This window comes from Mastacembelus armatus, chromosome 17 (assembly GCF_900324485.2).
Source record: "Mastacembelus armatus chromosome 17, fMasArm1.2, whole genome shotgun sequence".
Classification (NCBI taxonomy): Eukaryota; Metazoa; Chordata; class Actinopteri; order Synbranchiformes; family Mastacembelidae; genus Mastacembelus; species Mastacembelus armatus.
This window is the reverse complement of record NC_046649.1, coordinates 7,575,779-7,591,972: the sequence shown is the minus strand read 5'-3', so window position 1 is coordinate 7,591,972 and position 16,194 is coordinate 7,575,779. Positions and strand designations below refer to the sequence as shown.

The window sequence follows — 16,194 nt, the reverse complement described above, 5'->3', positions numbered from 1 at the left end:
CCTACAGTCTTTACTGTTGCAAACACAAAAGATAGTTTTGGGGGCACCACACCATACTTTATTTGGACTTCATGTAGACAGACAGGCTATGGTTTTTTTTATGTTTGTCAGAGTATGGGCCACTTGTGTGTGTGTGTGTGTGTGTGTGTGTGTGTGTGTGTATATGTGTGTGATTCTTAGGTGGCTGACTGTGGGACACTGATATGTGATTTTGTTTCCCTGGAGAACATGTATACACGTTTTTATCCCATGAATAGACTAATTACAGCATAAAATGGTATAAAAAAGTTGCTTTTCTCCCTTTTTCTACTTTAGCACCATTAATGTGAATAATGTGACTTTGTGAAAAGAGACAGAGAGAGAAACGATTTCTGTAAACTGAAAATCAATACAAAATAAAAACAAAATAAAGCCTACAAATTTGTTTCGTACACATTCAATAACCAAACAGCTCTCTTCTTAGATACCTCTGACCGTCTTTGGTTGGAAGTGCTGACCATAGATTTAGAACAAATAGAACAACCAAGTGGCAAATAATACTGTATGCCTATGTGTGTATTTCTGCATGTGCTGGTAATTTAATCTTGACCCAAAAAACAGGATACGTAGTCGTCTCAGTGCTTACATCCATTATTCATAATGATAATGATCACAGAGGTGCCGTTGGCCTCTGTGTGTGTTGTACATTGCAGAGTTTTCATTCATTCTATAGTTCTAACTCTATGGTGTTACAGTTCCTCACTAGCATATCCAGCGGATAAAGCGCTCAAAGAATGCGGGTTTGTTCAGCACACTGTAGTCATTTCCTCTAAAGATGGCCGACATGTCTCCTAGCGAGATCTTTTGCAGCACCTCTTCATCTGTGTCAGTTCCCATGGCGATCACCGTGGGAACACCTTCTACTCGTCTCATGGCAGTTATGGCCTCATCCAGCTGCTCGGTGGCCGTGATGCCATCAGTGATGAACACAAAGGCCACCTCAGCGTTGCGACGAGCCTTGCGTGCTCCACTCTACAAACACAACACATAAAGGTAAAGGATCAGTTCAGTATGTCTAGAAAACATATATTCATTTTCTTGCCAAGAGTTATGGACTGAAAAGATCATTACCACTCTTATATCTGTGGCTTAACATAAAGACAGAGTGCATGATGACACGGCATTCACAAATTGTCGCTGTTAATGTCTGTTTGCGCAATAATGAAATAGTTGCACTGTGCACTGGGTGTTATGTACTAGACTTATTCTTGGTTGATAGCAGTAATTTCTTGGAGTCTTGCTGTCACAGTGACATTGCCAACCTGCCAGTGGCGACTCCAAGAAGTCACTGTGTCTGGCCAAAAAACAGTTTCACACGTAACACCAAGAAAACCACAAATCATCCATTTTATATACATATAACTACATTAGGTTTCTGTGTCATTTAAACAGAAAGGACACTGAACCGCTGATGCTGAACAGCAATAGTGCAGATGATTAAAAAAACAGTAAATCTAACACGTGTGTGTGTTTATTATACCTTTAAAATCACCACATTGTCGACAGCATGGATGATAGCGCTGCCCAGAGCAGAAGAGGAGTCCATATAGGACACACCTCCCAGTGCATTAGAGATCACATTAAGATCATGTGTTAGCTGGAACACCACACTCTGTTCTGCAGGGCCGCCATACTGCAACAGAGCCAGGCGGGCATTTCTCTCATCTGACTCTCCGTTGGCCAGGGTGAGGCGGAGAGCGACGTTCTCAATGAACTCTTTGGCCCTGCGGTGGTTCTCCAGTCCCATTCTCTCAGAACCATCCAAGAGGAACACCACATCCACTGGCCGCTGAACACAGGTAGCCACAGCAGGCTCTGAAACACACACACATGGATGTATAAAGCGTTAAATCACACAGCTGCAACACAGATGCTCAAAGATCAAAGCCATCGAAAAATATAGGCTGTACGTCCATACATGCTAGTTGCAGTTTAGCTGTGTGATTTCTTCCAAACTTTCTTAGATCAGTAATGGCCTCATTAAGAAAGCACTTTCAGTTTGATGTACAGTTTTATTCTCTAAAAATAATAAGTTGCAGTCACAGAGCTAAGATGATACAAAAATATTTGATTAAAGTTGCTCAAGAGCCATTTTCCACTAATCATTCTGCTGTTAGCCAGGCCACATGCACACAAATACATGCACCAATCACGGGTCTTACATACAATAGTTCCTTCATAGTCAGACTCAAGTACAGCATAGTGTGACATGTATAAAACCAGATATTTTCCACATGTAGTGGCCTCTACACCAACATGAGTCATTCAGAGAGCAATACTAAAAAAAGGCTGTAACCATAGATATGTGCAAAACAGCAAAAAAAAAAAAAAAAAAAAAAAAAAAAGACATCGGAATGATTCAGAGAACTTGTGATTCACAGTGGAAATGAGGATTCATCAAGGAGCCGTTGTCACTGTAGAGGAGCAACATGAATGGCTCTACAGAGGAACCTGCCTCCAACAAATGGGTAACATTCACTTTCCATTTAAATGTTCCTCCAGTAAGGTGGAACAAATGATATGTATCATATTGCTAAGTTTTTCAGAGACAGTGCCACTTTGTGTATATTCATTCAGAAATATTTTATGAGGAGAAGGAACATCTTGAATCCAAATATTTTACTTTTGACCCATCATATACAACTACGCTTAAAGCTACATTGAAAGCCTATAGCAGGGTCAGCTTCAATGTCATGCAATTTGACTGCATCAGCTCAGGTGTTCACTGTACCTGTAGTAATGCCCACAGTCTTCAAAAATATCTATTCTATGTCCAGCACTAAGCTTATTAGTCCTTGTCATTCATATTGGCGAGGTAGCATGGTTAGCATATTAGCATTAGCAGAGCGCCATAGCCTTCTCTGGGTCTCCCATAATGTCCCCATAGACATATTTGAAGGACTTGATGAACAGCTGGGTCCACTGCTGCCTGTCTGCTCCATGGGCGAGTTTGGCTCTCTGCGCTGCGAACGCCATGGTTGCCACGCCAACCGAATACTGCTGCTCGCTCAGGCCGCTCAGCAGGCTGGCCACACCCTCCAAAGAGGTGGGAACCAATGAGAGGCTGCCTTCCTCAGCCAGAAGGTTCCATGGAGGAGGGGCTTGTCCTGAAGTGACGCCCCCTCCTGCAACAAGTGGGCGGAATAACATTGTGGGCGGAGTCCCACGGACACGACGCGTCAACAGCCAAATAAGATGCTGGAGGTACAGCGCATTGCATAAAGTGCAAGTCTGGTCTTGTCTGTTGACTTTGTAGCCACATAATTTAATTACAGTTGAGTGAAAAGGTTTGACTACACAACAGACATCAGCTGGAGCCACAGCCCATCTAATCTTAACCACAGCTTAAGGCTTCAGTGTACTTCCAACAAACTCATTTGTACAAAGTCACATCATAAATCATCTAAGGGGCGAGAAGGGGGCGATGAACTCTAGAAATGGGTAAAAATCTGAAAGAGAAGTCTGATGAATGAGAGGAGAGAGCTTGAGTGAATCCTGTATACTTTCCCACCTCCACATATTAAATGAACAGGCTTGTCAGATCGTCCAGAATGTTAGAAAAACTGGCGCTGACATATTTTCACACTGATTGACAAATTGACAAGCACTCTGTTTAAAGCATACACCTTATAATACTGAGAGCCCTGACCTAAATGTTGATGCAGTGTGTAAAAACTTGCTAGTGTGGAAAATAAATTGATGCAGAATTTTTCAAAACCTTACCTGATTTACAAGGGAGTTCAGGGCATACGACAATAGGATCTAAAAACAAAGAGGGAACAGAGAATCAGAGAAACAAAAACGTCTTCTCTTATGCGAACATACATAATGTGTGCTTCCATAGTGTGAGCTTACTTGGGCAGAGCACAGTCTCAATCTTGTCAATGAATTCCTCAGCCACCAGGTCTGCAAAGCGCCTCATGCCCAGCACCCTGCCCCTGTCCTTGTTGCTGCCATCATTCACACAGGCGATGCTCTTCAAGCTCTCATTCTCCTCGATCTGGTCGAACATATCTCCAATACCAATGGCGCTCACATCAACACTGGCATCACTGTTCACATACACCAGTTAACAGAAATATGAGCAATGAGACTTTTTTGTTCTTAGCGGATGATAAATCTTGAATACAGTCCAGTTGTCAGGCACCTGCAGAGGTAGGTGAGCAAGGAGTCGTCATCTCTGGGGTCGAAGCGTCCATCAGTGATGACAACTACTGTGACTCTGGCTTTGGCCCTGTGGCTGTCCCTGATCAGGGTGTCATAGGCATACTTTAGTGCAGATGGAGTCCACGTTCCTCCAGCGATCCACTCCAAACGCTTCACTGCTTCCTGGATAGTGGAGAAGGCAGCATGTGATTGAGCACAGTGGTGCATGATCTGACTTCATCCTTTTTTACAAAGGCTTTCCTATTGTGATCTCAGCCATTTAGACTCAAAATGGATGTCTTGTATTATGTATTCATAAAAACAGGAACAGTTCCTCAAAACAGTTAAGAGAAAAATACAATGTATGATTACATTTAATATAGATCTTAACAACCCTGAAGAGTTTAACAAACACACTATTTTTTATTTATTGTTTATTTTTTATTGTCAACAATAATCCTTTCCTCAGTATTCTGCATTTTCCTTATCTGTGGTATTCACAAACCTCAAACCTACTGTGTTTACTGGGTGAAGATTTACCATGTTTTTCTTAAAAACTACAACTATTTACTTGTGACCTGGGTAAGTGGTTTGATGCTCTGGTAGTCAAACAGCAGGATGATTTTTGAAGGATACAGTGCTCATGGTTATCAGAAAAAGGTAACGTCACTCACTGTGTTTAATGTTTTTTGACATGAATAATGATTTGGCCACATAATAATGGTTAGTAGCATCGGATTATTGCTGGTTTTGTTTACTGACAGTGAGAAAACCATATCAGCAGTTTTCTTTAAGGAGGGTTTATCCTCTACTACACCCTAGGTGATGTAATCTGATAAATGATGTACTCTACATATAAAACTGACTTCATCTGCTTTATGTGTGCAGACAGCATATTAGAGTCATGGATTAGACTTGATTAATTAGGAAACATAAGACAAAGGAACAGTCTGTGCTACATCCTAAAATTAACTTCAGAGCCATTTGCATATGTGTTTGTGTCAGCATGTGTGTGTGAGACCTTAAAAGCAGGCAATGAGTCGATCTTGGGGTCATCAAGCCGGATGGCCTGGAAGGTTCCGCTGTGACTGTACTGAACAACTCCCACTCTGGTGCCTGAGGACATCAGCAACCATGTTTAAACGTGCTTAAGCTGACAGCCATTTCAAACTCTGCACAGACTGATCAGACAGGAGTAAGGGGACGTGTGCATCTTCACCTGTCTCTGATTTGGGGTCTTTGGCAAGAGATCCCAGTCTGTTGATGGTGTTGATGACAAAGTTCTTCTCCAGTGTGAAGTTGGTGAGACCCACTGATTCTGAGCTGTCAATCACAAACACAATATCCAGGGCTCCGCAGCGTTTCTCGCAGTCTGCAGACAAAAACCCAGAATGTAACGATTTGACTGTGTTCAGATCATGAAGGGCTATGAAGTAGTAGATAAACTCACCACAGCAGCCACAGGTCTCCCTGATGTAGTTCATGACATCACATTCCTACATAAAGAGAAAAACCATATTATAGTATCCACCACGTCTGCTGTGCCTTTCTGTTGATGTGCAAGTGATGAAACACAAGATGAGATATTCTTACAGTGAGGCCGGGATCTCCCTCAGGACCTGGATCTCCCTGTAAAAGAAGAGTATACATAAAATCAAATCCTGCCTCTCAGCTTTTTGTTTAATTTAAGATTGACAGCAGTTAATGGTGTACGTACATCACGCCCATTCTCTCCTCTGGGCCCTCTTGGGCCAGGTTCACCCTGAGACCCTGGCTCACCCTGGTGAAAAGCAAAGAATCATGTATGTAACTACACATACATTTTTGCTTCAAGTGACAGCCAACATCCACCTACAGTTACTTACTGGTTCTCCAGGAGTTCCTTTAATTCCAGGCTCTCCCTTTTGACCACAGTCTCCCCGGCTGCCACGAGGTCCGCGGTTACCTTTCTCTCCTCTCTCACCCTGCAGAACAGCAGAGACGATGTGTGGCAGGTAAGTGTGTCATGGCAGCTATCTACTAGCTGAAAAGAAGATTAAATGAATCTGTACATTACCGATGGTCCTCTTGATCCAGGATAGTTAAAACCAGGTCTTCCAGGGTCTCCCTGTACAGAGACAAAAGAAGACTCATGACAAAGAGAACATAATCCAGGGAAGATGCTACCAAACACACAGGCAGATACTCACCTTTGGTCCAGGCTGTCCGGGTTCGCCTCTTGGACCAGCATCACCAGGGTCGCCTCTGGTACCCTGTAATACAGGCACTGTTAAAACAAGCTAGATACAGCACATTTTAATATAATGCCCAGGTTTGAGCTGTAACCTACATTTCTCCCAGGCTCTCCTGTTGCCCCTGGTGGTCCCCTGGGTCCTGGTAAGCCATTGTCTCCCTTTAAGAGTAGAGAAATTTGATGACAAGTGCAGCAAATGGGGATGGATTAAAGAGTTAAAGAGTTTATGATGCTTATATGAACATATTCAGTCTTCTTACCTTTGTTCCTTTGTTTCCTGATTCACCCGCAAGTCCTCTCGGGCCCTCTGACCCCATTTCACCCTAAAACATATGGTAATCACTACTGAGCCTCCCAGTGGTGCAGTATTGTATCTCAATAAAACAATGACTTTGAGTGTGTGTAAAATGTAATATTTCACATTTGTGCAACTCTGTATTTGAACTCATACCTTTTCTCCACTACCTCCATCAGGCCCATCAGTACCCTTTGGCCCATAGTCTCCTCTTCTCCCCTAGAACAGAAGAACCATTAGAAAACCATCAGGCAACACATAGATGGAAGAAGACAGGGGAAGTGGCTATTAGTGAACTGGTCATTCTTACAGGTTCTCCTCTGGCTCCCGGAGCTCCAGGGGTTCCCTACGAAACACAACACACTGGTGAGCCACTTGATGCATGTGAGCAAGTATGTTGATTTTCTGAGAGTGTGCTCAGCCTGTGGTGATAAACTGAGTCTTACTGCATTTCCTTTCTGCCCAGGGACGCCTGGTGTTCCGGGACTTCCCCTCTCTCCCTATGGAAGCAACATCAGACATTAGCTTTTTGACCTCTGGACTACTCTGTCCCACACTGTTCCAGTGTTCCAGTGTACCTTTGGTCCAGCCACTCCAGAGGGGCCAGTGGGACCAGCTCTTCCAGGGCGTCCAGGATCTCCCTGAAAATAAGACACAATCAGGCAGAATTTAATGTCAAATCAGATGGATGATGTTTTGTACTTTCAGTGGAGACAAGACCATTTACCTTCTCTCCATCAGTTCCAGGAGGACCACGTTCACCGACATCTCCAGGGTGACCATCAGGACCCTGCAAACCATCAAGCACACATCATAAATAGGCCATAACACAACACAATACGACTGTACCTATAATCATGCTCTATGTCATACTCTGTCGCCTGGGTCTCCTTTGCAGCCGGGAGCACCGATCCGTCCAATTTTTCCCTAAAAAGAAGAAGAAAAAATTGCATTATAAATAGGTCTAAAAATCCAAATTTAGAGCTACACTAAAAAGTACACATATCCTATTTTAAATTTTTAGAATATGATCAGCTTTAGTAATTGTTGTAGGTGACATTTTGTTTCCTAAACTGGACATAAAAAATGGTCCTCAAAATGCCTACCTTCTGTCCATCAGTCCCGTTGCGGCCTGGGATGCCAGCCACACCCTAATAACAACAAAAAGAGACAATTAGTGGAGGAAGGGTGAATTGGCAGACCACGCTCAATGAAAAATTTTAAACAGAAATAAAGACCTACCTTCTTCCCCTGGGCTCCTATCTCTCCCTGTGGGCGGGCAGAATATTAACATCATTTCATTTTCATTTCATGTACAAGGAATGCCTGTTCATTAACTGATTCATACATCATCACCATTTCATTTGATTCATCCATGAACCGAGTAATTCACAATTTAAGTCATGCATTGATGAATTTGAAACAAAAGGCAACTAATGACTTACCTTGTCTCCTTTAAAGCCTGGTTCTCCCTACAGAGAAAAAATATGAAAAAAGAAAAAAGTTATTTGAAACAATAATAATCACATATAAAATGAGTGTCTCAAACTGAAATGATGTAATGGGTTGGTGGAAATCTGGTGTCTTACTTTGATACCAGGCTGACCGATGGGACCCTCAATACCAGGGTCTCCTTGGCGACCTCTTTCTCCTTTCTGACCTGGTTCGCCATGGTCTCCTTTAGCCCCCTACAATAAAAAGGAGAAAATGTTAGTGAGGATGAAAGTGATTACGGTGAAAATTCTCTAAACGTATGTATTTGAAGCTCACTTTTTGTCCTCTGTAACCTTTTGGACCAAGAGGCCCCGGTGTCTTCAGACAGGTCACATTGTAGCACTGTGTTATACAGGAAATGAAGATAAAATCAGCAAAGATACAGACTGAAACACCAATTTTTAAAATTCTGATTGTTAGTTTGTCTTACCTCTAAGTAGGCCAAATGTTTCTGTGAAGACAAAATAAACAAGGTGTGAGCAGAATAGTCAACAATCACGTTTTACATGTCTTTGTGTGTGTGCCTGTGTGCTACCATTGTGCTGATCATGCGGTCTATGGCCTCCTTCTGTATGGTGGCTTTACCCTGGCTCAGATCCACAGCCATGAAGTCCCTTCTGTAGACTGTTGACGGAGAGTTGGCGATCTCCCTCAAGCCTGTCTCTTCAATGTTTTTGGATGCCGCAACAGCAAATATCCGAATGTGCTCATCACGAGCCTTCTCTGCTGCCACCTTGATGCCCCCGCACGGGTTTCCAGTCACGTGGCCATCAGTGATGACCACAGCAAATCGGAGGGCCCTTTGTGAGGGTGATCGCAACATCTCCTGTGTCATGTTGGCAAGGGCGCAGTCGATGTAGGTACCCTTACCCAGATACCGGATATTTCTGACACCCTGTAAACAGTGACAGATGTGACATACTGTAATCACGCCTGGATTAAAGTTATGTTATTACACACGAAATGTATCAGACAGGAGTAAAGTCATTGATTAGATGTATGTATAAATGTAAAGTTAAAGTCCAAAAGCTGAAAGACTACAGCCAGTTTGAATCTCTGTCCTGAGGGAACAAATTTTGCCTTCCAGCACAACTAAAGCTCACAACTGATTCAGCAAAAACAAAGTGCAAAAACAACATTTTTATTGCAGGCTCTGTGGCGTGCATTCTTGGCAGGTAGACGTTGTCAGATCGAAAACATGTACAATTGCAGGAAAGTTAGTGTCCCCATTTCCAGTCTTCATGGCAGTAGCCAGCTAACTGACTGATGGTCTATTTCAGCTTTTTAGTTTCAAATGTTTTCTAGGTTGTGGGGCCCATAGCTGATTTTCCCCCAAGCCCTGGTTGTCACTGCTGCACTCAGTTGAGCAGCAATGTTCAGCAAGGAAAAAAACAAAGTCCCATCATCTACCTCACTACAGGTCTGGTTTTACCTTTTGTTCATTTTGCTTTGTCTTTGGCAATGTGCATTATTGTTGTCAATCATTATCACGCCCTGTGATTTCAGAGGATGCCTCTCTTGCCCTGCAGTTAACCCTGTGTATACATGCCCTCTCTCACCAGTACATTTCTCACCAGTCTTTATACTCTAGCTAGACTACTCTTCTGCCTGTTTCCCACATTGCATTCACCTGATCCTGACCTTACCTTGCACCTGTTTTATACTACATGCATGTGTTGTTAATGCACATTCCTTTGCTGAACTACATACAGAGATTTCGCTTTCTGCTTTTGTGCCGTTGAGTCTTTCTTTTGTGTCCATTAAACAGGCTCAGAAAGTCACACACGTATATGTGTGTGTGATTGTGTATCACCCACCGTGAGGAAATTGCTCTTGGGTCCTATGCTGCTGAAGATCTCTTGTTCCTGAGAGAAGTGCAGTCCACCGACGTTCCAGGTGATCTGCACAGCACCTCTAAATTCAGCATCCTCCAAACGCTGTACAAACTCCTCGGTGAATAACTACAACAAAAAGACATGATAAATGCAGCCAATTTGGTCAGTAAAAAAGATGATCACATAAAATGGGACTATTATGTGTTCAAGTTCCAGCAATAAAATTACAGATAAACTGGAGCAACCTTGATGCTCTCCACTAGTGATCCAGGGGGCGGCTCCTGCAGGGCAATGGTCTCAGATGTGTCTATGGTGAAGTACACGTCTATAGGACAGTCATTCTTCTCTGGAGGAAACACAGCAAATACAAAAACTTTAAACCTGAAAGGCATTTGAATCAAAAAGATAAAACGTAGTAACATATTAGCAAGATGTGATTGCAACTTCAAAGCAATAAGGATACGGTTTCATGTAACTCACTGGCACATGATGGTGATTGGCCATGAGTGAGGGCTCCAAAAAGAAGACAGAGCAGGGTGACCTCTAATCCCAACATCTTCCTCTTCTCCCGTCTGACGCATAAAGACACAAGTCACACATCTTAGCCAACAATTTTTTTTTCTATCAAAATTAAACTCATGAAAATCCTAATAGGATAAAGCATGTAAAGACAAGAGGAAATATATGAAAAATGTAAAGCCTAAGCTTTGACCTGCTGTGTTAATGCAGGAATGTAGCTGATTTGATTGCCAAAGTGAATCCAAAGTAAGAAATTTTCTCATTTAGATTATATGAGCAAATGTCTAGTGACTGTTTCCAAGGGAACAAAATGGCTGCCACAGCGTTACATAAGAGGCTTGAAACCATCATATGAGTCAAACAAGGCTCGTGTTTTTTGTTTCACGCTGAAAAGGAAACGACAGCAGCTAAAATAGGTGACGTCAACATAGACAGACATTATTCATGTAGAAAACTGGATGCATGTATGTATTCAGTCAGATCAGTTCAATCTGTTCAGCCCTGGGTATGTGATGGCTCCTCTGTTTGACAAAATACAAGGTGCAAGTCCAAGGCTGAAAAACGGAACTAATTCGCCTTTTAAGGCATGAAACAAATTATATAAATATTACTTTGGAAAACGACACAAAGGAACAGATTCTGGTTGGATTTGGCAGCAGAGAGCAGGCTGCTGATTGAACAAAGTAAACTTCACATTTTGGTTTTAAACCACAAGCTCCCACAAGGCCTTAGTGTGCTGCCCTCCACATGATTTCCCGTCCCTCAAAGTGAGCCTGGGTTTGCAGGCTGCCATTGCTGGACTGGTCCATCAGAGGGCCTTGGTGCACTGACCCATGTCCATAATTTGGTTAATCACAGTCACAACAGGCAAATATACTGTCCAAATTTTGACCAGACAACTAATAATGTATAACCTGTCTTATAGTATTTATCATTAGAGCGGTATATAATCCATAATCATTTTACAATTCATTATATTACCACACACCAACAAACTGCTGGCTTCATAGGATCAGGCCTGTGGAGGGAGGTTGACTACCTTCACATCCTGATGTTAGTGTCTGACACCACAAGCAACATGCCCACAAAGTGCAGTGTTACAGTGACCACTGCCTCAGCTGACTGACTCTCACCACAGCAATCTGTTCCTCTGCAAATAATCTCTTTATGAGGAATACACAAAGTTAATAAGCTTTACATTACATTTCAAACCACATTTATATTACTAAACGTCGCCTTTTAGTTCATTCAATTTTTTGCCCACTTGTTTTCCATTTGTTTTTAACAAATTGAATTCCACGCGCTGTGGCTCCCTCCAGCGGACGCACAGCTGTAATCCGCAGACAGAGGAGCTGCTCCTGCAGATGTTCCCACTCGTCTCCTCCTGGACAGGCCAGGAAACTGAGACGGGGTCGTCATACATTTTCATCACTGCACAGGTAGTGTGCAGCTTTAAAGCACTGCTGATGTAGCTCATGTCCTTTCTATTTACGCCTATTTCATTTTCCATACGCAGGTAGTTTGTAGATTTCAGTGCTGTGTAGGCTATCTAGAGTTTGCAGAAATGTGGTTTGGCCGAAAAATCACCAGCATTTCAGTTAATGAGGGTGAAGTTGATGAAAAGTGACAAAGAAGTGACAAAGTGACAAAGAAAGACGGACAGAGACACAAAGCGTAAAGGGGGAGAAAGGCAAAGGGAGAGCATGGAACATTGTTGCGCGTAAAAGTGCATCTTACCCGAACTCTTCCCAACAATTTCAAAACTTCGTGAGCTGCGGATCCTCTCTAGATTATCTCCTCATTTCAGCAAGACGGAACCCCGACAAAAAAAAAAAAGTTTGGATACGGGAAGAAGAAATGGAAAATAAAGCCCTGGGTGCGCGTTAACTTTCCGCAGAAGAGCCGTTCGTCCGCTCTCCTGTCCCGGTCCAGCCCCAGAAGCAAGCTCTGATCCCTCCTCCTGTGCGCACCCTAGTGCCCTCTGCTGTCCGCTTGGAGGCGCCGTGGCTCCGCAGGAACACGTGTGTGCGCGGGCGCGTGTACATGTAGGCGATTGTACAAGTATTACTGCCCCTGCACCAATAAAATGGAGCGTATAATGTAATGTCCGTATAGCAGCAAGAGACAGAAGTTTCAAAGAGTTAGATTATATGATGAGACACACTGAAATAGAACATGATACCCCCCACTCATTATTAACACACACACACACACACATGCAGACATGCATACACACACACACCAGCCTCACTTGTGTCTGGTGGTCTGGTTGCAATTAGCAGCCTAGTGAGAGGAGTTTACTCTCGGTGTAAACACTGACATGAGTCTGCTCACCATGTTTACATGCAAATAGGTGCTTCAGCCGTCCATTCGCCTGTTTTTATGTGTATAAGTGTTTGTGGACATGGTGGGAGGTCTCCCCTTCAGACGATTTACAGTGTCAGCACACATCTGCACTTACATTTACACTTAATGTAAAGCATGTTTTCTATCATTTCAGCTGTGACACTGCATGTCGAGGGCCCTGTTCTGCTTGGATTTTCTGCTGCGGCCTGCAAAGCTGCCAGTGCATTAACTGGTCACATTGCCACTAATGTGTTATCCAGTCCAGAACACAGGGGGCTTTTATATTCAAGTCCACATCCGTTACATGACATACAGCTTGAAGGAGGAGATGAAAATGTCATTTGGGTTTGGAAGATGCTGTTGTGAATGGCCAGAAACTAAACAGAAAGCAAAGCAAACCCTGCAGCATGTCAGAGGTGCATTTAGAAGTTTTTGCACTAAATTTAACTAAAGTTCTACATTCTTGGTACACCTGTAGAGAATTAAATGGACTTACACAAACATATTTCAAAATGGTAGCTTCTCATGCATCTTATTTAGCTTCGGTATGGATGGTATAGTCATTTATTACCATTGTGGAGGTGGCTGGGGGTGAGACGACAGTGAGCATTTTGTTGAGGCTAAGGAGAGAGGGTGAGAGAGAAAAGAAGAGGAGGAGGCGGAGGAGGCCAGCTGTTGACCAGAGTTATTACTGTGAAGCTCCTCTTCTGTCTTGGCCAGAGAAGAGTTTTTCCTTAAAAAGAGAAGAGGAGAGCAATGGAGTAATGTGTGTGTGTGTGTGTGTGTGTGTGTGTGTGTGTGTGTGTGTGTGTGTGTGTGTGTGTGTGTGTGTGCACGCGCTCCAGTGATGGAGAGTTGGGGAGGCTGGGTTGATGGTGTTCTGGTCTCTCTTAAAACTGTGACTCATAGAATAGGAATGACCGCCCTCCCAAATAAGAGTAAACCAGAGACTCCCTCTTTAGTTCTGTCTTTTCCCACACACACATACAAACACACACACACACACACTTTAATTTTTTTCTTTATTTCCTTCACATGAACTGAGAGAGTGTTTGAGTCTGGGGGGATTTCTGCATAATCAGTTCCAGAGTCATAAACAGTTCAGCTTTGTGAACATCGCTGCTACTTTTCTCTTACACCAAAGAAAGACTTGGTTCACTTGATTAGCAAACAGAAAAACACACGTAGGGTGACAATATAAAATATAGAAGCAAATCAAACATATGCACGTTAATGCAGACTCACATACATGCAGTCAGATTGCACATGCATATACATGCTGTGCGTGCAGCTTGCTCCAATAAGCAAAACAGAAGACTAAAGGTTATTTACAAGGCTGCTAATCTCTGTGACTGTGTATGCATGGGAGTGATATACTTTTTCCAGATGTTCTTCAGCGCAGCTTCTGAATCCAAAATGCTAAATTTAAGAACAAATAAACATGATATTACACTAAACTTATGATAAGCTAACATTTACTTCCCTCTCTCCTCTTTGCTTTTTGCTTTTTTTTGGAAATCTTTTTCTCGCCTTTTCTCCAGATGTGCTCTTTGTTCAGACAAGGCAGCTGGGAATCATTACCACGGTGCATCAACACACACACACACACACACACACACACAATTGTGTACATGATACACACACAGCCAAGTCCATGTATTAAGCTGCACTACCAGTGAATTTCAGTGGAAATGTTTTGCTGAGTTGGAGAATAAGATGCAGTGAGAGGTCCCGTCTCTGAGGCTTCAAAAAAACAGAGGAAATTGGGTTTCAGAAAAACTACAGAGGTGCCAAGACAAATTTCTGAGGAATAGTCCCCATATGCAAACTCACATGAACACCCAGTGACGTGCTCACATGCTGTAAAGGGTGCACAGAAGTATATATCACCGTGCAAGTGGACACACCCATGCCAGTACATGCTCAAGCAAACGCAAAATCGGGAGCTGTGTGGAATCCTCTGATAAGTGCAGCTTTGGCTCTAGACTTTAAAGAATGACACACACACACACACACACACACACACACACACATGCATATGCACAGCCAAGATGAAAACAGTGGCTCAAAATCAGAACCACAGGAAAAAAGGAGGAAAATAACTCAGAGTACAACAGTTCCAGCGTGAACATTTAATATAAAACATGTGCATATTGTTAAGCAATACAGAGGAAAAGAATTTAACAATTACTTGTCTATGTATGATTCTTTCTAACACATCCACTAGTAAAGAACAAAGTACAACAAAAAGATGTTTGAAGCGATACACTCTTGACCCCTGAAGGAGGATTTTTTTTCCTCTATTGTCTTTCTTCATCACAGAGGTCAAAGGTTATGTTCAGCTGCTGCACAACAGCCCTGGAGCTGGCAGATATTCAGTGCATTGCTCGGTGGGACCACAGCAGACAAATACTTGCTGACACAGTGGGTTTGACTTGGTACTTGTGTTTAATGTTGTCTGTCTATTCCCCTGTCACTTTGCTGCACCCAAACGTGACATAGAATTATAGCTCAGTCAAAGGGAAATTCTGCTTTTCATTTAATCATCTCATCTTTACATCTTGATGAGTAGTTGAGATTTTAAGCACATTGCTGAGACCAGAGTATATAATGAATTCACTAGAGGTCAACAGGAAGGAAAAAATGAGCATTCAGATGTTCGTGCTGTAGAAGAGGATTTAAACAACTCTCCAGTGTTTCCACATTGTTCAGAGGACTGTGCGGGATCATCAGTCAGTGGGATTCATCCACTGGTGACCATGAATGAATGTGCAAAAGCTTTTCATCCAACACCTGGGTGAGATATTTCAGTCTAGACAAAAATATGCAGACAAATGAACATTGTTGGTTAAGCATTGTCAGATAAATAAGGATTTAACACTCAAATTAATCAGATGAAAAGTTTATAAAATTCTTTTATCACAGCACTCTAATAGGAAAAAAAATATTTTTAAAAACTGGAATGACATTTGGCTTTGATGGTAAGATGTCAGCCCTGTGAAGGACTGGTGACCTGTCCAGGGTGTACCCCTGCCTTTCACCCAAAGAGAGCTGGGATAGGCTCCAGCAGACCCTGTGACCCTGGTTAGGAATAAGTGGGTATAGATAATGGATGGATGGTAAGATGTCAGTCACTGTGTGTTGAGCTGAGCCTACTAATCTCAATCATACTGCTCGAAAGAGATGAATATATATCTTTATGCTGGCGGAAACTGCCTGAAGGGTAGAAAATCATGCCTAAAAACTGTCCAGAGGCACAGTAATGTTACAGTCAGAGCACAATATTT

The 16,194-nt window shown here is 42.7% G+C and overlaps 1 protein-coding gene across 2 annotated transcripts; it reads right to left on the bottom strand.

Annotated features, from left to right (window-relative positions):
• Positions 1–32: 32 nt before the first annotated feature.
• col6a2 (collagen, type VI, alpha 2) lies at positions 33–12,501 on the bottom strand. 2 transcript variants are annotated; one of them, XM_026314524.1, is made up of 32 exons: positions 12,299–12,500; positions 10,523–10,614; positions 10,288–10,388; positions 10,025–10,168; positions 8,743–9,102; positions 8,638–8,658; positions 8,484–8,549; positions 8,303–8,401; positions 8,159–8,185; positions 7,956–7,982; positions 7,820–7,864; positions 7,587–7,640; positions 7,441–7,503; positions 7,292–7,354; positions 7,160–7,213; positions 7,024–7,059; positions 6,870–6,932; positions 6,679–6,741; positions 6,515–6,577; positions 6,375–6,437; positions 6,242–6,292; positions 6,051–6,149; positions 5,903–5,965; positions 5,779–5,814; positions 5,636–5,681; positions 5,405–5,557; positions 5,207–5,301; positions 4,187–4,368; positions 3,895–4,091; positions 3,763–3,801; positions 1,520–1,854; positions 33–1,011 (listed from the first exon to the last, which is right to left on the bottom strand). In XM_026314524.1, the coding sequence occupies exons 2-32, from the start codon at positions 10,596–10,598 to the stop codon at positions 742–744; spliced, it is 3,054 nt and encodes a 1,017-aa protein (XP_026170309.1). In that variant the 5' UTR covers positions 10,599–10,614; positions 12,299–12,500; the 3' UTR covers positions 33–741. The 2 variants fall into 2 exon arrangements, with proteins under 2 accessions (XP_026170309.1, XP_026170310.1); XM_026314525.2 differs by lacking the exons at positions 33–1,011; positions 1,520–1,854 and adding an exon at positions 2,389–3,164 and having other exon boundaries at positions 12,299–12,501.
• Positions 12,502–16,194: the final 3,693 nt, after the last annotated feature.

Excerpts from the sequence above, each read along its gene's own strand:
- col6a2 (XM_026314524.1), bottom strand. The coding sequence starts at position 10,598 with ATGTTGGGATTAGAGGTCACCCTGCTCTGTCTTCTTTTTGGAGCCCTC. Across the intron at positions 8,186-8,302 it reads TCGGTCAGCCTGGTATCAAA|GGAGAACCAGGCTTTAAAGG; the intron begins GTAAGACACCAG and ends TTTTCTCTGTAG. Across the intron at positions 1,855-3,762 it reads TGAACTCCCTTGTAAATCAG|AGCCTGCTGTGGCTACCTGT; the intron begins GTAAGGTTTTGA and ends TGTGTGTTTCAG.